The sequence below is a fragment of the Hyla sarda genome, chromosome 1 (assembly GCF_029499605.1).
Source record: "Hyla sarda isolate aHylSar1 chromosome 1, aHylSar1.hap1, whole genome shotgun sequence".
Classification (NCBI taxonomy): Eukaryota; Metazoa; Chordata; class Amphibia; order Anura; family Hylidae; genus Hyla; species Hyla sarda.
In genome coordinates, this window is record NC_079189.1 from 379,848,197 (window position 1) to 379,870,354 (window position 22,158).

At 43.3% G+C, this 22,158-nt stretch overlaps 1 protein-coding gene across 3 annotated transcripts in view; it reads right to left on the reverse strand.

Moving 5' to 3' along the window:
* GOLM1 (golgi membrane protein 1) overlaps window positions 1-22,158 on the reverse strand; it is a 93,886-nt gene that overhangs the window by 42,493 nt on the left and 29,235 nt on the right. For all 3 annotated transcript variants that reach the window (XM_056524477.1, XM_056524482.1, XM_056524467.1), the window contains exons 2-4: window positions 18,886-19,035; window positions 14,294-14,473; window positions 10,762-10,816 (exon numbers count right to left, since the gene is read on the reverse strand). In XM_056524477.1, coding sequence (XP_056380452.1) covers window positions 10,762-10,816; window positions 14,294-14,473; window positions 18,886-19,011 — 361 coding nt within the window. In that variant the 5' untranslated portion in view covers window positions 19,012-19,035. The remainder of the gene's footprint in view (window positions 1-10,761; window positions 10,817-14,293; window positions 14,474-18,885; window positions 19,036-22,158) is intronic.

Consider the following 22,158-nt stretch of genomic DNA (forward strand, 5'->3'; position numbering starts at 1 on the left):
TGCCATAGTGTGTGATGATTCTGAGGAGGTGGAATCACTGTGGGTAGAATTACAAAAGGAGGGAAATACTGAAAAAATAGTATTTGTTGTAATCTACAGACCCCCTAATATCACTGAAGAGATAGAAGGTCGGCTGTATAAACAAATAGGGGGGCATTTACTAATCTTTTACTATGTAGTCTGGTTTTTACCCTGTTTTTTTCTACTTCATTTTTGACTATGTGCGACAAATTTACTAAATTGCTGCACGGCATTAATAAATTTGGCACACATAGGCAAAAGTGGGAAATTTACTTCATGTAGTAGAAAAAATAGTCTGTTCCTTTTTCCTGCTGTCTGAATAGGTTTGGCTGCTGGTTTCCTTCTGGATCTTTTGTTTTTGAGTTTTTTTTTAGCTTTTTCACCACATCTAAATAATTCAATAACTACAGTGGTCCCTCAAGTTACAATATTAATTGGTTCCAGGAAAACCATTGTAAGTTGAAACCATTGTATGTTGAGACCATAACTCTATGGAAACAGGGTAATTGGTTCTAAAGGCACCAAAATGTCATCCAAAAATAGGAAAAAGTGACAAAGAAAAATAAGTAGATAACTGATATAGATAAAGCAAATCCTTACATATAAAAGTAATAAAGATCTGCTGGGAGCTGTAAATCACTGTCTATGTCAGTGTTTCCCAAGCAGGGAGCCTCCAGCTGTTGCAAAACTATAACTCCCAGCATGCCTGGACAGCCAAAGGCTGTCCGGGCATGCTGGGAGTTGTAGTTTTGCAAAAAATGGGGCCACCCTGCTTGGCAAACACTGGTCTATGTAGAGGACAGGAGCTTCTTCAGGGGTCCTGTACAGTACAGGCAATGTCCAAAACAAGTAATGGAGTTGCCCTCACCTGGTGTCCAAAAGAGCAGCTAACCCTGATACAGGTAAAGTGTACAGAACATGTAATACCAGTCAGTGCATACACTTCAGTAATACAGGGGTTTTACCAGTGAATGCCCATTTTGATTGGTTGGTTCTTCCAGCCATTGACACGTTTTACAGATCTGGACTGTCTGTAGCATTGTATGTTGACTCTGGTTTCAACTTACGATGGTCCAGAAAAGACCATTGTATGTTGAAACTATTGTATGTTGAGGCCATTGTAAGTTGAGGGATCACTGTAAATTGTAGTCATGGCTCAGAAGTGGTAAACGGCGTTTAGTGTGTGTGTGTGTGTGTTTATTACATTTTTTTAACACAGTTTTTTTCTCCCTAAATGTACTTACACTTTTTTTTTTTTTTGGTTACTTCTTCTACAGATCTGTGTATCCTGTGGACTCCTTCGGATTCGGTGGACTACTTCGATGACCAGCGTTTTTCTTTGCTTGATGTTAATAAAATGGTTAACGAGGGCTTGTGGGGGAGTGTTTTTTGTAATAAATTTTTTTTAAAACCTGTTGTGTTTTATTTTTATTTTACTTTACTAGACAGGCTTAGTAGTGGAAGCTGTCTTATAGACTGAGTCCATTACTAAGCCGGGCTTAGCGTTAGCCACAAAAACAGCTAGCGCTAACCCCCAATTATTACCCCGGTACCCAACACCACAGGGGTGCCGGGAAGAGCCGGTACCAACAGGCCCGGAGCGTCAAAAATGGCGCTCCTGGGCCTAGGCGGTAACAGGCTGGCGTTATTTAGGTTGGGGAGGGCCAGTAACAATGGTCCTCGCCCACCCTGGTAACGTCAGGCTGTTACTGTTTGGTTGGTATTTGGTTGAGAATAAAAATAGGGGGACCCTATGCGTTTTTTTTAATATATTTAATTATTTATTTAAAAAAAAAAACGCATAGGGTCCCCCCTATTTTCATTCTCAGCCAAATACCAACCAAACAGTAACAGCCTGACGTTCTCAGGGTGGGCGAGGACCATTGTTACTGGCCCTCCCCAGCCTAAATAACGCCAGCCTGTTACCGCCTAGGCCCAGGAGCGCCATTTTTGACGCTCCAGGCCAGTTGGTACCGGCTCTTCCCGGCACCCCTGTGGCGTTGGGTACCGGGGTAATAATAGGGGGTTAGCACTAGCTGTTTTTGTGGCTAGCGCTAAGCCCAGGTTAGTAATGGACTCTGTCTATAAGACAGCTTCCACTACTAAGCCTGTCTAGTAAAGTAAGAAAAAAACACAACAGGTTTTAAAACATTTTTATTACAAAAAACACTCCCCCACAAGCCCTCGTTAACCATTTTATTAAAATCAAACAAAGAAAAACGCTGGTCATCGAAGTAGTCCACCGAATCCGAAGGAGTCCACAGGATAAACGGATCTGAAATGAGAACAAAACAAAAAAATGGGTTAGTACATTTATTATCACCTGCTCACACATCTCCCGCCCCGCACGACTACAACTGCCAGCATGCCCTTACAGTAAGGACATGCTGGGAGTTGTAGTTGTGTGGTGCAGGAGATGTGTGAGCAGGTGATAATAAATGTGACAAGCTTGTCCCCTGCCCCCAGCTGCAGGACTACAACTCCCAGCATGCCCTTACAGTAAGGTGGGGCGGAGGCCGGGCACAGTGTTTCCCAACCTGGGACTTGTAGTTTTGCAACATCTGGAGGCACCCTGGTTGGGAAACACTGTTTTAGGCCAGTGTTTCCCAACAAGGGTGCCTCCAGATGTTGCAAAACTACAACTCCCAGCATGCCTGGACAGTCAAAGGCTGTCTAGGCATGCTGGGAGTTGTAGTTTTGCAACATCTGGAGGCAACCTGGCTGGGAAACACTGGCCTAAAACAGTGTTTCCCAACCAGGGTGCCTCCAGATGTTGCAAAACTACAAGTCCCAGCATGCCTGGACAGTCAAAGGCTGTCTAGGCATGCTGGAAGTTGTAGTTTTGCAACATCTGGAGGCAACCTGGCTGGGAAACACTGGCCTAAAACAGTGTTTCCCAACCAGGGTGCCTCCAGATGTTGCAAAACTACAAGCCCCAGCATGCCTGGACAGTCAAAGGCTGTCCAGGCATGCTGGGAGTTGTAGTCTTGCAACAACTGGAGGCACCCTGGTTGGGAAGCCTGCGCAACTTACCGGCTTCCGTAGGATCCAGCGCTGCACGACACTGCCGCGCGACGATCTCCGACAGCGATCGTCGCTGGAGCCTCGGAAGGGTAAGTGAACCTCTTCGCCGGTCCCCTTCAGCTGTTTAGTTTTGCAACAGCTGGAGGACTACAGTTTACAGACCACAAACCAGGGGTCTGCAAACTGTGGCCCTCCAGATGTTGCAAAACTACAACTCCCAGCATGCCCGGACAGCCAATGGCTGTCCAGGCATGCTGGGAGTTGTAGTCTTGCAACATCTGGAGGCACCCTGGTTGGGAAACACTGTTTTAGGCCAGTGTTTCCCAACAAGGGTGCCTCCAGCTGTTGCAAAACTACAACTCCCAGCATGCCCGGACAGCCAATGGCTGTCCAGGCATGCTGGGAGTTGTAGTCTTGCAACATCTGGAGGCACCCTGGTTGGGAAACACTGTTTTAGGCCAGTGTTTCCCAACAAGGGTGCCTCCAGCTGTTGCAAAACTACAACTCCCAGCATGCCCGGACAGCCAATGGCTGTCCAGGCATGCTGGGAGTTGTAGTCTTGCAACATCTGGAGGCACCCTGGTTGGGAAACACTGTTTTAGGCCAGTGTTTCCCAACAAGGGTGCCTCCAGCTGTTGCAAAACTACAACTCCCAGCATGCCCGGACAGCCAATGGCTGTCCAGGCATGCTGGGAGTTGTAGTCTTGCAACATCTGGAGGCACCCTGGTTGGGAAACACTGTTTTAGGCCAGTGTTTCCCAACAAGGGTGCCTCCAGCTGTTGCAAAACTACAACTCCCAGCATGCCCGGACAGCCAAAGGGTGTCCAGGCATGCTGGGAGTTGTAGTCTTGCAACATTTGGAGGCACCCTGGTTGGGAAGCTTGCGCAACTTACCGTCTTCCGTAGGATCCAGCGCTGCACGACACTGCCGCGCGACACTGCCGCGCGACAGTGCCGCGCGTCGATCTCCGTCAGCGATCGTCGCTGGAGCCTCGGAAGGGTAAGTGAACTTCTTCGCCGGTCCCCTTCAGCTGTTTAGTTTTGCAACAGCTGGAGGACTACAGTTTACAGACCACACACCAGTGGTCTGCAAACTGTGGCCCTCCAGCTGTTGCAAAACTACAACACCCAGCATGCCCTGACAGCCAAAGCCTATGGCTCTCAGGGCAGGAGCCCGGGCTGACATTACAGTGCAGCCGCCCGGGCTCCTCATACGGTCTCCCCGCTACCCACCCCCCCCCCCTTGTCTCCCGCCCGGGCTCCTCATACGGCCTCCCCGCTACCCCCCCCCCTTGTCTCCCGCCCGCGCCGCTGAGCTCCCGCTGCTACAAGACTACAACTCCCAGCGTGTCCTCACTGTAAGGCCATGCTGGGACTTGTAGTCTTGCAACAGCAGACAGATGGGAGTTGTGTGGCGCTGGCAGGTGAGAGGGGGGGTTGTAAATCACTGCAGTGTCCCGGTGATCAGTGAGGGTAGCGGGGAGAAAGTATGTCGGAGCCCGGGCGGCAGCAGCTTTTCCTGCTCCATGTTGGAGCTGGAGTAAATTTAGTCAATTTTTATGGCCGTTGCGACAGTTTATTGCGCAACTGCGACTGTCTCAGTTAATAAATTCCTGACCACTGCAAGTCAAAACTGAAAACTTGCGTAAATTAAGCGGGAATTTTTTTTTTGACTTTCTAGCTCTTGCTAGGGAAAGTCGCACAATTTATAGGGTAGGCGCAATTGCGACAATTTTGCGCCAAAAATAGTCAGAAAAAAATGACTAAACCCCTTAGTAAATGCCCCCCATAGAGAGGGCCGCCCGGGCAGGTACAGTGGTAATAATGGGAGATTTTTGGTAATAATGGGAGATTGGGGCCGGGGGCTGGCTAAAACAACAAAGGGGAGAAAATTCCTAAATTTATTGCAGGATAATTTTATGGGCCAGTTTGTGGAGGACCCAACAAGAAGTGATGCCTTGTTGGATCTGATCATTTCCAACAACGCAGAGCTGGTTGGTAATGCAACTGTGCGGGAAAACCTTGGTAATAGCGACCACAATATAGTTACTTTTGACTTAAAATGTAGAAAACAAAGACAGACTGGGAAAGCAAAAACATATAGCTTTAAAAAGGCAAACTTCCCTGGGCTGAAGGCTGCACTACAGGACATAGACTGGGGGGAGGTGTTCTCAAATACTGATACAGAAGGTAAATGGGACATCTTTAAATCAACTCTAAATAACTATACAGCTAAATATATACCAAAGGGGAACAAATATAAACGATTAAAACTAAATCCTACATGGCTGACAAATGAGGTTAAAAGAGCAATAAACAACAAAAAAAAAGCCTTCAAACTATTCAAATCTGATGGGTCAGCTATAACATTTAAACAATACAAGGAGCTTAATAAAATCTGTAAAAATGTAATAAAAACAGCAAAAATTCAAAATGAGAGACAGGTGGCCAAAGAAAGCAAAACTAATCCTAAATATTTTTTTTAGATATATAAATACAAAAAAAACAAGGACAGAGCATGTAGGACCCCTTAATAATGATAATGGGGAGGTTGTCACGGGCGATCAAGAGAAGGCGGAGCTACTGAATGGGTTCTTTAGTTCTGTATATACTATGGAAGAAGGAGCTGACATTGGCCAGGTCAGTGCTGGTAACACATCATGTAATGTACTGAACTGGCTTAATGTAGAGATGGTACAAGTTAAGTTAAGTAAAGTAAATGTAAGCAAATCTCCAGGGCCGGATGGACTACACCCAAGAGTTCTTAGAGAGGTAAGTTCAGTAATATCTGTACCCTTGTTCATGATATTTAGAGATTTTCTGGTGTCTGGTATTGTGCCAAGGGACTGGCGCAAGGCGAATGTGGTACCAATCTTCAAGAAGGGCTCTAGGTCTTCGCCAGGCAATTATAGACCGGTAAGTCTAACGTGCATTGTGGGTAAATTGTTTGAAGGACTTATAAGGGATTGCATACAGGAATACATAGGGGATAATAGTATTATAAGTGATAGCCAGCATGGGTTTAATAAGGATAGAAGTTGTCAAACCAATCTAATTTGCTTTTATGAAGAGGTGAGTAGAAGTCTTGACAGAGGAATGGCTGTGGATATAGTGTTTCTGGATTTTGCCAAAGCGTTTGATACGGTCCCTCACAGACGTCTGACAGGTAAGTTAAGGTCCTTGGGCTTGGAAACTTTAGTTTGTAACTGGATTGAACACTGGCTCATGGATCGTACCCAGAGAGTGGTGGTCAATGATTCATACTCTGATTGATCCCCGGTTATTAGTGGTGTACCCCAAGGTTCAGTACTGGGCCCGCTGTTGTTTAATTTATTTATCAATGATATAGAGGATGGTATTAACAGCTCTGTTTCTATCTTTGCAGATGACACCAAGCTTTGTAGCACGGTACAGTCTATAGCGGATGTGCATAAGTTACAAGATGACTTGGATAGACTAAGTGTCTGGGCATCCACTTGGTAAATGATGTTCAATGTGGATAAATGTAAAGTTATGCATCTGGGTACTAATAACCTGCATGCATCGTATGTCTTAGGGGGGGATTAAACTGTCAGAGTCACTGGTAGAGAAGGATCTGGGTGTACTTGTAGATCACAGACTACAGAATAGCATGCAATGTCAGGCTGCTGCTTCCAAAGCTGGCAGGATATTGTCATGTATCAAAAGAGGCATGGACTCAAAGGACAGAGACATAATACTCCCCCTTTATAAAGCATTGGTACGGCCTCATTTGGAATATGCTGTTCAGTTTTGGTCGCCTGTTCATAAGAGGGACACTGAGGAGTTGGAAAGGGTGCAGAGACGTGCGACTAAACTAATATGGGGCATGGAACATCTTAGCTATGAGGAGCGATTAAAGGAGTTACAATTGTTTAGTCTTGAGAAGAGACGTTTAAGGGGGGATATGATAAACGTATATAAGTATATAAATGGCCCATATAAAAAAATATGGAGAAAAACTGTTCCAGGTTAAACCCCCCCAAAGGACGAGGGGGCACTCCCTCCGTCTGGAGAAGAAAAGGTTTAGTCTAGTCTAAAGGGGCGACACGCCTTCTTTAACGTGAGGACTGTGAATTTATGGAACGGTCTACCTCAGGAACTGGTCACAGCAGGAACAATTAACAGCTTTAAAACAGGGTTAGATACATTCCTGGAACAAAATAACATTAATGCTTATGCAGACATATAAAACTACATCCCTTTCCCTTATCCCCTTACACCCTTCCCTTCAATTCCCTGGTTGGACTTGATGGACGTAGGTCTTTTTTCAACCATACTAACTATGTAACTATAGCACTGATCAGTATTATCGGTCATCTTCTGCTCTGGTCTGCTCGATCGCAGACCAGAGCAGAAGACCAGTGGAAGGCAGCGGAGGCAGGTGAAGGGCTGCCATGCTGGATGATCGGATCACCACGGCAGCGCTGCGGGCGATACGATCATCCATTTTAGTGTCCGCAATGCTGCAGATGCCGTGATCTGTATTGATCACGGCATCTGAAGGGTTAATGGCGCCCTTTTCTGTTAGAAATACTTCATTTTCTTGAAAAATTTCAGGGGTGCCAACGTTTACAGCCATGACTGTAAATAGTATAAAAAATGTAATAGAAAAAACGGCCACTAGGTGGCACTGTTCTGTTTCCTGCCACAATTAATATAGTGCGCCAGCCTGCATGGCTGCAAGGACGGCGAGAAGGCAGGCAAAGGATCCTCCCGACATCCTCTCAGCTGATCGGGACATTGCAATGGGGGCTAAAAGTGTAAATGTCGGCCACCGGCCCAATCGGTGATACCAGGCATTAACCCTGGGTCCTGGCTGCTGGTAGCAGCCCGTGAGCGTGCTTTAAACGCTGGTAACGAGACCAGGGCATACAGGTACACCCTGTGTCCTTAACGACCACGGAGGTATATATTTATGTCCTGTGGCCGGCTCCCGATCTGTGAAGCCGATCGGGCTGATGTCCGGTATTAACCCTTTAGACTCTGCAATCAAAGTTGATTGCGGTGTCTAAAATGGGAAAATACACTGCTGTTAGCTCAGCGGAGCTGTTTGGGATCACTGCGGTAAAATCGCAGCTTCCCAAACAGCTTACAGGACAGCGGAAGGTGTCTTACCTTGCTCCCGGCTGTCCGATCAGCATTTGATTGCTCCAAGCCTGAGCAATCAAGCGCAGAAAACACTGATCAATGCATTCCTATTGCAATGTATTGCACAGTGTAAGAGATCAGTGCATGCAGTTTTATAGCCACTAAAGGGGGCTATAACACTGCATAAAAAAAAAAAAAAATCCTTAATAAAAATCAGTATCAGCCCCCCCCCCTTTACCCACTGAAAAAAAAAAAAAGTGTAAAAAATAAAAACAGAACATATATGTGGTATCGCCATGTGCGCAAATGTCCAAACCATAAAAAAAAAAAAAATATATATATATATATATATATATATATATATATATATATGGTCCAAAATAGCGTATGTTTGGTCACTTTTTCTTCAATAAAAAAAAAACCGATCAAAAAGTCTGATCAAAATAAAAATGGTACCAATAAAAATTTGAAAGGGTTATGATTTTTAAAATGTAAGGAGGGAAAAACTAAAGTAGAAAAAAACGCTTGGTCCTTAAGGGGTTAAAGGAGTTATTCAGGAATAGAAAACAGAGCTACTATCTTTTAAAAACAGATCCAGTCTGTCTCCAGGTTGGGTGTGGTTCTGCAGGTCAGTTCTATTCAAGTGTATGGAGCAAAATTGTAAAACCAAACCCAATCTGGAGACACACGTGAAGCTGTTCTTAAAAGAAATTAGCTGTGTTTTTCTATTCCTGGATAACCCCTTTAAGGACTTGGGCGCATAAGCCCTGCGTCCTTAACAGGTTTAAAAAAAAAAAATAATAATAATAATTCCATTACAACATTACGTTATGTATATAAAATGTATAAAAGTTCAACTTGTCCAGAAAAAAAACAAAAAAACAAGTCCTTGTGTGTCAATGAAAAAAAATAAATAAGTTACAGCTCTTAGTAGCAACAATGAAAAAATAAGTAACTATTAATATTTGATTGTGGGACAACCCCTTTACAGTTCATGATCGTGGTGCCTGGCAATGAATTAGATGACCTGCACTATTTTAGTGTATCCTCTGTTACTTTTTAATATAGAAGTTCTAACACCTCAATATATACACTGCTCAAAAAAAATAAAGGGAACACTTAAACAACACAATGTAACTCCAAGTCAATCACACTTCTGTGAAATCATACTGTCCACTCAGGAAGCAACACTGATTGACAATCAATTTCACATGCTGTTGTGCAAATGGAACAGACCACAGGTGGAAATTATAGGCAATTAACTAGACACTGCCAGGGGTGTGGAAATAAATAAAAAAAAACTACTTGTCCAAGGGACTAAAGCGGAACACAATCTACTTGTCCCTCAAGAAAATCCACTTGTCCTGGTAGATAAAATAATTTCAACCAAAATAGCACGATCCACCCCACTAGACCACCAGGGATGGATATAAGATTCCTTTAGACGCTGCTGTCAACGTAGACAGCGGTGATCTAATGGTTTAATAGCTGCCACGGTGTAAATCGCAGCACGCCAGGCTATTAGCGGTGGGAGAGCTGTAGCTAGCCCCCCCTCCCCCCCCATCTAACCCCTATAACTAAAATTTTTCCATATACAGGGATGTATGAGGGTCGACCACGTTTTTGCCTGTGGTCGGGAAACCGCATACGGCCGAAAAAGCAGCCGACCGGAGGCTGCGATTCACTCCGGTCGGCTCATAGACATACATTAACTACGGTTCCCTATACGGTTCCCAGCCGTATACGGGAACCGTAATTACAAACCGTAGTGAGAACCCAGCCTAAGGCTGGGTTCACACTACGTTTTTGCCATACTGTTTTCAATCCGTTTTTCTAAAGAAAACCGTATGGCAAAAAAACGGATGGAACAGTATGGAAAAAAGTAAGCCGTATGCGTTTTTAAACAGTATGCTGTTTTTAAAAGTGCATACAGTTCCGTCAGTTTTTATAGAAAAAAAAAACATATGTTTTTGAAAATGTTGCCCATTTTTAATGGGAGGGGTCTTGGGTGGGGAGTTTAGGATTCAAATGCGCATGTGCAAAGTAAAAACTTATAAGTTTTTCCCGTATGGAACCGTATACATGTGCGTTTCCCATTGACGTCCATGTTAAAAAAAAAACTTATGCGGTTGCAGTACGGTTTTTAAACCGGAGACAAAATCGTGGTCAAACACGGTTGTAGGGAGGTCACACCAGGCGTTGTAGGGAGGTCACACGGGCACATGGAGCCCACACAAACTACTGAGACTCATTTTGACTTGTTTTAAAAGGACATTACAACAAAGTTGTATCAGCCTGTAGGGTGGTTTTCCACTTTGATTTTGAGTGTGACTCCATATCCAGACCTCCATGGGTTGATAAATTTGATTTCCATTGATAATTGACACAGCCTATTTCAACTTTGTATTTTTTTAGCCATAAGATATGCCATAAATGTGGTAAATACAGGTTTTAGCTCTGAGTCCTACAATCTATGTCGAGGACCCATCTAAGCAGTAACACTATTTCATTTCAGATGCATAAGAGTTCAGTGAAGTATAGCTGTACAAATGATGCATGACAAAATGCAAATACAGAATTGGGTACAAAAGTACGAGACCATTTACCTTGAAAAGATTGTATAAGACTTTCTTTAGTACTTAAATTGCTCAGTAGATTCACCTGTAAAAGAAATAGAAAACCATAGCCCCATGTTTATTGTGGAGTTTAGAATTTACAAAACCAAATGGTATTTGTTCAGCAAAATACGTTAGCAGCACAGTGGATGAGGTTTTAGACCAACTGACTTATTTTTGTTTTTTTGAAAATCTTCAGTTGCAAATTTGCAGTAAACCCCCACCAAAATGCAAGCAACGTGCAGCTGCAATATAATATGAGAGTTCAGCTCCGAAGCCTGCAGAATTGTGAATGTACCTCTGATTCATAAAATACAAGCTGCAACACTGGATGAGCACAAGTTAAAGGGAATCTGTTTTATGCAGGATACAAAACAGGTGCATCACGATCCTGACACGCTATGATCTACTCTGAAACACCCGAGCAGTTCAGAAAAAAATCAATTTAAAAATGTTGTCAGGACCCTTGTCACTAGTCATTAGGGCAGGTCTCATAAAGCTGCTTGCCCTGCAAGCGAGTCAAGAGTCTCATCCTATAGACGAATAAGGAGAGACACGTCATTTAGCTCTTGCAGGGCTAAGAGCAGCATTTTTAAAACCACAATTTACTTTGAAACGTCCAGGTGTTTTAGAATAAATCAGTGTGTTAGGATTGCGCTGCCTGCTCCTGTTTTATGCTGCCTGTAGTTAAGACAGCATAAAACTGGTGATTGGTTCCCTTTAATTTATGTAAGTAATACAAAATACAATATGAAGTGAAATTTCACACAGATTATATCTATGTGGACTGAAACTGTAAAAAAAACTGCTCAAGAAAGACATTCAAAATACCCAGTGTATTCCTGCTCATCACTAGCAATAATCCTGAGAACTATATGTTTTACACATGCAATTACCCAACACCCTGAAGACATTGTTTTATATAGTTGTAACATACAAAGTCCAATGCTATCTCGTCTGACAACTCTATAAGGCTTTATGAGGAGCTATATATAAGAGGATTGGCGGTTACCAAGCAAGAAAAACAAGGGAGTGGACAAGGGAGTGGTTTATTCACATAATTTAAACTATATTTTGCGATGGAAATGATGGTAATGCAGCAGTTATGGCATCATTTTGCAAAAATGTAAGCAAAACCTTACCCTCAGCGTGTGAATAAACCCTCAAGATTGGCCATCAAGATGTGATCGTAGGGGTCAGACACCCTGCAGCTCTCACATACACAGTGAATGGAATTAGAAGCAGACAGCTCTGCACACTAAGTAGTGTCCATGCTGGGTTACAGCAACTTAGCTTTCAAAGTGAATAAGAATGGAGCTGAAGTAACCCAACAGAGCCACTACAAAGAGCTGTACAGAGCGGTCTGCTTCCAACTTTATTCACTGTGTATAGGGGCGCCACAGTATTGACAAATAGCTGACTGCCAAAGATGCCGGGTGTCGGACCACCCACAATTTAGATATTGGTAGTCTATCCTGGGGAACGCCAATCAGAGAAAAAGCCCTGGAAAGCCCCTTTAGGGTACATATACATGTAGCGAGTCTGCTCTGGAATTCACACAGCAGATTTAGCAACAGGAAATCCGCAGTCAATTGCTATCTATTGCCCTTAATGGGTAGCAAATCGACTATTCGGGTACGTTCACACGAGCAGACCCACAGCGTATTTTACGCTGCACATCCACCGCTGAAGGACCGCTGTATAGTGGCTTTACATGAACCTTACCGGAGCGGCAATACGCTGCTACGAGCAGACACACTACTACGTGTGGTGTACTAGCACACATCATGGCCGCTCCCCCTGCTCCATGAGCTAGGCCAAGAGCTGTCATGATGTACAAGTATACTGCGCACTGCGACTCGCACATCGCAGTGTGTCTGCTTGTAGCAGCATATTGCCGCTCCGAGCAGGCACATGTAAAGCCACCATGCAGGGGTCCTTCAGTGGTGGATCTGCAGCGTAAAATACGCTGTGGGTCCGCTCGTGTGAACGTACCCTTAAAGAAACAGCAAACCTGCAGGTCCTGCTTTGCAGAGTGCCAACCCAACAGTGTTAGGAGTTAAAGGGGTTATCCAGCAAAAAATTACATTTTTTCTTTATGCTGAAGCAGCCAGAATAAAAAAAATAAAATAAACTTTAACGATGCTTCTGGAATGGTCTTCTGTCCTCCGGCCTCAGTCAGATACATGACTGTGCTCAGCTAGTTGCCTGCCTCAGTGATGTCCTGCTTCTGCCGATGATAGGCTGAGTGGCAATCTTATGTAACAGGCCCAGCCTTCTTTTTTGTGCCCGAGTCTGTTTACATGACACTGCCACTCAGCCTTTCACCAACTGAGGCAGGACATCGCTGCGGGCGGTGATTAGGCGACCTAGGTGTGAGGTGTCTGGCCCCAAATCCAGATTGACCACAGCCAGAAGACTGATTCTAGCAGAAGTGGGGAGAGGCAGAAGATGAGCTTAAGTTTATTATTTTTATTCTGGCAACCCTAGAATAAAACTTACCTCTGCGGCACGTACAGTAAACAGTGATGCATAGCAGACTGCAGTTTACTGTACACAAACCCGGACTCTTGTCAAAATCACGGGAGTCCCTTATTTGTAAAGGGTGCCCCAATAAAGAGCAGGAGTTGCACCATGATTGTTAGTGAGGAAGGAGTTAAATGGCGATGCCATGCACCTCCACTTAACTCTTTTTGGGCCAGACAGTATGCAGCGATAGAGATCACTGCTTACTGTCACTCCTCTCTGTTCCATAAAGATCAATGTTATAAAATTTAAAAAAACAGCAGCAGCCTTGTACTACCAGGTCAGAAAAGGCCATTTATTTTAGCCCTTTTACAAATTAGTTATGCTATCCTGCTACTGCATCAGATGTATAGTACCCCTGTGGCAGTGAGAACTCGGAAAATAATGCCAAGCTTATTAGCTGTTTATACATCCCAATCTGTAAAATGTCATAGGTGGTATACAGCTTGGCAGCACACCAGTGATAGCACCACAATGTATGTCCCCTCTTATTATTTTAATGTGGCAAATTGATCACTGCTGAACAACATATTGCATCTGAGTAGTCCATCCTAGCGACGGAAATAGGCAAAGCCTTTAAACAAGGAAACTCTACTATTTCTAAAAGCAAACCTTGGATTTATACATTGGGCACAGTGATGCAAGAAAAATACAGAACACCTGTCAAAACAATCTTTTTACATGTTCAATCTGCCCTACATTTATACAGATATACTAAATAGAAAATAAAAACATTTTTTAAGAACATTAAAATTGACAAATATTTATCCCTCAATGTGAAATGTGCTGCTCAAGACAATTAACCTAAACTTGAACATTGGAGAAGTGCAACGCATATTCTCTAACATTTATATTTTAATGAAAAACTGCATGATCAGTCCCTATAGTAATAAGGCCATGTACAATTCGAAAAAAAAAAATCAGTAAAAGCAAACACTGAAATCTAGTAAGTGTAGATGGTGGAAGGAAAGGTAGCTAGAATTGGAGGAAGCCTTACCTTCTCACTTTTACATAACTGCTGCATATTCTGCATCTGGGAGTTGTGCAAGGTCTGGATAGTGTCTATTTGATTCTTCTGCTTTGTCAGCATATCCTCATATTCATTCTTTTTCATCTCAACTGCCCCTCTCTCTGCTGCTGCCCGGCGAATCCTGCCCTCCAACTCCATTACACGGCTCTACAATTATGTAACAAACCAAGATTAACACAGGAGGATTGAAGTCATGGAACAAAAATATAACTTTATTAACCTTTTTTTTATCCGTGATCATTGTTATTTTTCCTTCCATTAGGAATTACAAATATAAAAGCAGGCATGCTTTTAAATGTCTAAGCACTTTCAATGCAACAGCAGAGTTTCCCCAAGATCTTGGGGACAAAACGGATTTATAATTTTGGATATAAAAACTACACAATGTTATATCCATGTAATAATTCTTTACATGGGCTAAGAAACAAGAGAGTAGGCAGGAGAAATGTCCATTTAATAACATGAGGTGACAATGACAAGAATGGTGAATAGGGATTGGCAAGATTTCCTCAAGGTACTGGTCATATGTAGCTACCAGGTTTCAGGAAGTGTATCTCATCCTGGGAAATCTGGGTGAGATATCAGGAATCCAGTAATAGTTGATACCCTAGCAGACTATATCTGCAAGGAATTTGTTAAAGTCTTTTCAGGCCTGGATTTTTATGGAATGAAAGGCAGGATGGCAGTGGGGCTTTTTGTTCTTTTCCTGACTAGCACAGGTGCTGAAAACAGCCTGTTACTGGGTTTTAAGACCAGATGTAACACAGACTGCAGTCTGAGGCTGTAAGGAACCTGTAACTCTGATGGGAGTTGAAGTCCTAAAATTTGGATTGTCATGGTCTGAGCCTGCACGAGTGCCACTGGCACAGCTGAGCTACAGTTCATTGAGGGAATCATAGGCTTACAGAAGTCTCAAGATTTAACTTAGTAAAACCTAATGTTATTTGTAGGGAACCAAATTGCGCATTAAAAGAACTAAAGATCTGGGCGTGAAACTTACCCCATCCATTTCATCATTGTATAGCACTAACTTTGTTCCTCTTTATAAATCTATTAGATCTGATTTGGCCAAGTGGAATTATCCTTACATTTCTTGGTTGGGTAGGGTGAACGTGATAAAAATGGTAGTTTTACCTAAGTTGTTGTATTTGTTTATACCTGTAGCAAAGCGTGATTTGCTTGCTTTGCAAAGGGACTCCTTTAATTATATTTGGTCGAACAAACGACCGCGTATTTCCAGGCGAATCATGCATTATAATAGGAAGTCGTGTGGCTTGTCGGTGCCCGATTTTCTTAAGTACTATTATGCTGCACGATTGGCTCAACTGGCACTGGTGAATGCTCTGGATAGAGCACCTCGCTGGACGAGACTGGAGGACTCTTTGTTGTCCCCTTATTCCTATGCATCCTTGATGTGGACCTCGAGCCCTATAGCTACGTTGGTCCCTACGTCGGCACAGATTGCCCTCTACTCCTTGTCTCTCTGGCGTCTGGTTCGCTTCAAATTTTGCTTGCAATCCTTTGCTTCTCCTCTGACTCCTTTTCTTTGCAACCCTCTCTTTTTGCCTGGTCTTACTCCCTCCCTTTTCCACTGGTGGATTGATAGTAAACTGCTACGAGTCTGACTTTTTTGACCATCGTTTGATGTACACATTACTGTCTCTCAGACGAAGATATGACATGCCTGATGGTGAATCCTTTAGAGCCCACCAGATATTTTCCTATTATCGTACTGTTCTGGGTAACACGACTACACTCCACCCTACTATGTATGAAGCTTTCATTCTCTATAGACCCATGGATGTCGGGCTCCTCTCCCTAGTGTATGCTCATATTAATGATCCCCCTCCTGATCAGAAACTGCCCTTCATGTTAGCGTGGGAAGCGGACCTGCATCACACCTTGTCTTTACCCCAATGGAGGGAGGGTTGTGTGGTTTTGGGGAAGGGGAGTTGGCAAGTGACATTGATGGAGACAGCGTTGAAGGTTCTGCACCGTGTATACATGGTTCCCTCGCGACTTCACTCTATTTACCCCGATGTTTCCCCCATTATGTTTCCGTGGGTGCGGACAAAGGAGAACCATGTATCATATATGGTGGGGTTGTCCGGTGGTGGTGGGCCTTTGGACGACTATTAGATCTTTTAGGCTCCCTTTTGGGTACTTATGTGTCACGTACCCCGGCTTTTTGCTTACTTGGTACTAAGCCACAGAGAATGACCTTTGGTCACTTTCGTCTAGCTCAATTTATCTTGATGGCTACTAGAATTTATATAGCATCGCAATGGAAAAAAAACCTCCTTAGACTTTGAGAAGGTAGTGGATAGAGTTAAGCATAATGAGGTTAACGAAAAGTTATCTGCTATTAGAGATGATGCTGTGTCCTCCTTTGATCGTTTGTGGGAACCGTGGTTATCTTCAGCCCATTGTCCTAATGTCCGCTGCAGTTTTTTGCTTTATTGATCTCCGTGTTGAGGGGTGGGAGGGACTCTATTGTTTATTGTCGGGGATGACCAGCCGTCAAACGCCTTATACCTTTTTTCTACCACTGTGATTTTGTGCTGCTTATCATTGTATTGTTAATGTCTAATGCATAACTTGTACCAATTGTTACTTTTTTTAAGGCCTAACTGGGCCGTTGGTTCCTTTTCATTATTTCAATGCTTTTCCTTACATGTTATCTGTACGCCTATCAATAAAGCATCTTTGTTTGACTCTTAAAAGAACTAAAGGAATTTAAAAGATTTGGTAGTTTAAAATGTTGTGAAAATCTCTGGCTTTTGACCAACTTATCTGAAACCTTTACCAGCCCAGAACCCTCTATTACGGGTGTTCAAATAAGTGTTGGGTATGTGAAGAATGAGGCACCATCGAGGGAGCTGGCCCAGGTAAGACACCCCTCCCCCTAAGGTCTTGAGGAGCTTGTAAGGTTTCCAAGCTAAATCTAGGATACTTCCCCTGCCAGATAAAGGTTTAAATTTATAGAAAAACTCCATAGGGATAAAACAGGGCAAGCATGATAAATATATAGAAATGGATGTAGATAAAACTATTTTAAAAATAATTTTTCTAACTAATAAAAAAGACAGTAAAATAATGTTCCAGGCCTTTAGTATGACCTCTGTGGCTTCCACAAGGGGGTCACTGTACCTCTGGATACCCTTTATAGGTTAAGAATGGTGAATAGCCACCACCAAAGGCTCAATTGCTAAGGTAAACAATGAAGATGAAACACCTTTTGGTATGTACTACCGCTGTTGGCATTTCAGACAGTAATCTAACACAAGATAAAGAAATAAGGGCCTAGTGAGCAATTTCTACCTACCACATAACAGAATCACAGGTGTCAAGAAATCCTATAAAGCCCAGGCGTTTATACCTATGTGTCACATAAATATTAGGCAAAATCTCTATAAACTGATATTCATGGCCATATTGGGCATAAACCCTGTCTGATCTGGGTGAATCTAAGGCCTCTTTCACACTATGAAATAGTTCCGTTTAGGAACTTCCGTCAGAAGTTCCGTCACTGTATCGGGGAAAACCTGCCATTACAAAACCCCTGACGGCCGTGACTAAATCGCATTGCAGCCTATGGGGTTTTGTAACTGCCCGTTTGCACCCGTATATGCCCGTAATTCATTACGGACGTGATACAGTGACGGGACATCGTGGCGGAAAATTACTGCAAGCAGTAATTTTTCCGCCACGATGTCCCATCACTGTATCACGTCCGTAAAATTGAAAGAATGACAGGCTCCCACTGATCACTTGACTAGTGATGTGAGGTCTCGATGCACTGCAATCTGGGAAATCCCGAGACATGAGTAATTTTGTATGATGTTAAAATAAATATTGGGGCAATAATCACAGAAGAATTGTGAGACCACGTCACACACAGGTACATACACTATATTATGAACTACACTAACTTGTAGCATAGTCAAAAAAAAATAATCCAGGAATATCCCTTTAATCTAACAAAAAATAAATGTAGGTTTTACATCTTTTGATATGACATGTACACTTAAAGTGTCTCATACACTCAATACAAAGTGATACAAAGTACATACTCATACAAAGTGTTACTAATGAAAACTGATTTCCGTAAGAATGGAGGGTGAATTGTATTTCCACCACATAACTGAAACGCTTTCATCAGTGAAATATCCTGTTTCAGCCAAACCTGTTCACAAAAGGGCATGGCTTCATGAATGAAATATTTTTCCAGGGTATAAACAAACATTTTAGTTTTTTTTCCACTTTAGCATCATGAAAACCATTTATAGAAATTCAAGATTCATTCATTCAGTTTTCACTAAAGTACAAAGCGATTTATATTCCTACACATGTGCAGTGTCCTTTGATGTCCACTCCAATTCATGTAATGGAGGAGACAAAATACAAAATGCACAGTACATGATAGCACATCAGCTTTACAAAACATGTTTGGGTTTATACATCTGCCATGAGAAGATGAACAAAATTGACTACAGCTTGTGCAGCACAGAGACTGTTTAAAAAAATAAATACATACAAACTAAGAAAATATATTTTACCTGTAATTCCACACATCGAGTGCTCGTAATCCAGTAGTTTATTCCCAGGACAAACACACATGCTAGAAGCACTGCTATAAGAAGTGGTGGAGACTTCATTGCTCTGCGGCCACTCCCCAATCCCATAATATGAAGTGGAGCTGCTTAAACCTGTAGAATAAATTGAAAACATTTTACCATCCACATAGATGTTCTTTCCATAAGAAAAAAGAAAAATTTCACTAAAACAATCTTCAGTATGTAACTAAAATGGGGCTGAGAGATATTATTAACATGTGATGACAACAGCTTTCAGCAAACTCACATTTTATTTTCAGGAACTTTGAGACTAATGCAGACCTGTGGATTTGACTAAGTTGTAATACAAACACTCATGCTCTTCTAATCTCACACAATCCCTTTTAGAAACCCCACATCTGAAGGTACGATACTCAAAAAGCAGTGTATCTTTCAAATCAACCCACAAAGCAAATTCTGACATCTGATGAAGCCTCTTCTGTAACAAATAATCTATGTTCACTTACAACTCAGTTTGAAAGAACAAAGGAGCTGGTCTCTTAGCTGTATTCATATTGTTAGATATCAACACGTAGTAAGGCACACCAAGTTTTCAATGAAAACAATCTAATGAGTCACTTGCCAAATATAGCTCAAACTTCTTGCACAAAGCAGAATAATCAGCGAGTCAGTGACGGAAATGCATCCTGGTACTGATGTTTATGAGCAACTGCTTTAGAATAAACCAACAAAAAAAAAAATTGCTTTGTGTCGTCAGGCCAGGATGGAACATGGAAAGTTAAGAGGTCACATAAACATGCCAGGTTGGCAGTTTGCAGCAAGGTCTATAGAAAAGTCTTTGGAATGCAAGTAAGAATTCACAAAGAAAAAAGAAAAAAAAAGTGTATTGAATGAGTATTCAGGTACTCTGATATCTCCATAGACAATAGCAGGTAAAGTCAGCGCCCCGTTTTGGAGACTACAGCAAACCCAGAAGTTGGACCCTCCTTACAATGAGACACTTCTCCCCTATTCTGTGAATAGGTTGGATGTTTTTAGCCACTGAAATACCCCCCTTTAATGGTTTCTAAGAGGGAGGCATTTTGAATAATAGGGATTTTAGCCGGGAAAGCCCTTTGTACAGCCTGTGAAGACCTAAGAGGCAGTCCTGCAAGTAGCTACTTATCAGCACCTGTGTGGCTGGTCTGTATCCTGTTGAACCTGTTTTTTGCATCAGTAACTAGTGAGTATGGTCTCTTTTCAGTGAACGAAGAGGGGAATGTATTAAAATTGTTGTCAGTTTGTTTAGCATGTTTTCTGGTTGGAGTTCTGTCTGTCATGCACCAACTTTATCATTTTGTCGCACAGCATATGGCCAGCTTGGCTGTTCTAACCTTCTGGAGTCAGCACTGGCAGTTTTCTAAGTGTGGTTGAGGTGGTGTGGGTTTGTGACATATCGAGGCCAGCTGCTTTCGCAAAACACGACTTTTTGTAAATTCGCCCATCATAAATACATTACCACTGCAAATTCCTGACCAAACACAACCATAAAGTCAACAGCTTTAGAAGCCATCTATATGAAAAAGTTGCACACTTGCCACTAAAAATGACTGCGGCAAACCTTTGCGATAAAAGTAGGCAAAATAACGTCTCCAAGCACGATAAATCCAAGCATGATAAATTAAGTGGCTGCACACAAACACATTGATACATTTCTCCCAATAAGTAGCAAAATATGCCATGTGCAACTCTACCTTTAACCCCTTAAGGACCAAGGACGTACGCGTACCTCCTAGCTACCTGGTAGTTAAGAACGTATACGTCCGTGGGAATTTCGGTCCCTGCTGCGTGCTGCCAGGCGGGGACCGGACCAGGGTGACTGATGATATCTATCAGCAGGCACCCCATGCAAATGCCCAGGGGGGTCATCAAAAGCCCCCCCCACCCCCCATTTCGGCGACCGCCGCAAGTCGCCGGTGAATTCACACCGGCGATTTGCGGCGATTCCGGGTCATACGGGTCTAAGGTGACCCGGAAAATAAGGAGGATCGGGGTTGTCCAAGACACCCACAATCCCCGTGAAGGGATAGGAGTGAGGTGGAAGGCATGCCACCCCTCCTATCCCTGCTATTGGTCGTCAAGAAGCGACTACCAACAGCAGATCGAGGGCGGGGGGGGGGGGGGGGGGGTGTTAACTTTCGGTTTCCCCTTTCTGCCCAGCCACAGTAGGCATGGCAGAACGGGGAACCGACGAGGACCGGCCAATCAGCGGCAGAAGAGGACGGCGATGCGGCTCCCAGTGGTCTCTAAACTGTAGCCCTCCAGATGTTGCAAGACTACAACTCCCAGCATGCCCAGACAGCTGTTTGCACATGCTGGGATTTGCAGTTTTGCAACAGCTGGAGGGCTACAGTTTGGAGATCACTGTGCAGTGATCTCTAAACTGTGGCCCTCTAGATCTTGCAAAACTACAACTCCCAGCACACCCACACAGCAGTTTGCTGTCTCAGCATGCTGGGAGTTGTAGTTGCACACCTCCAGCTATTGCATAACTACATCTCCCAGCATGCCCTTCGGCAATCAGTACATGCTATGCGTTGTAGTTTTGCAACAGCTGGAGGCACACTGGTTGGAAAATACTTAGTTAGGTGACAGAACTTAACTGAAGGTTTACCAACCAGTGTGCCTCCAGCTGTTGCTAAAGTACAACTCCCAGCATGCACGGTCTGTCAGTACATGCTGGGAGTTGCAGTTTTGAGACAACTGGAGGTTTGCCCCCCCCCCCCCCCCCCCATGTGAATGTACAGGGTACATTCACACGGACAGGTTTACAGCGAGATTCCTGCTTCAAGAATGAGCTGCGTCAAATTTTTCCCCGCAGCGCGAACTCCTAGCGGGAAACTCACCGTAAACCCCCGCCTGTGTGAATGTACCCTAAAAACACTACACTTCACTAACACATAATAAAGGGTAAAACACTACATATACACCCCTTACAGTGCCCCCCCCCCCCAATAAAAATAAAAAAGGTATTGTACGCCAGTGTTTCCAAAACGGAGCCTCCAGCTTTTGCAAAACAACAACTCTCAGCATTTCTGGACAGCAACTGACTGTCCAGGCATGCTGGGAGTTTAGCAACAGCTGGAGGCACCCTGTTAGGGAATCACTGGAATAGAATACCTCTATGTCCACCCCTACGCAAACCCTAATTTAGTCCTCAAATGTGCATGGTGCTCTCTCACTTCGGAGCCCTGTCTTATTTCAAAGAAACAGTTT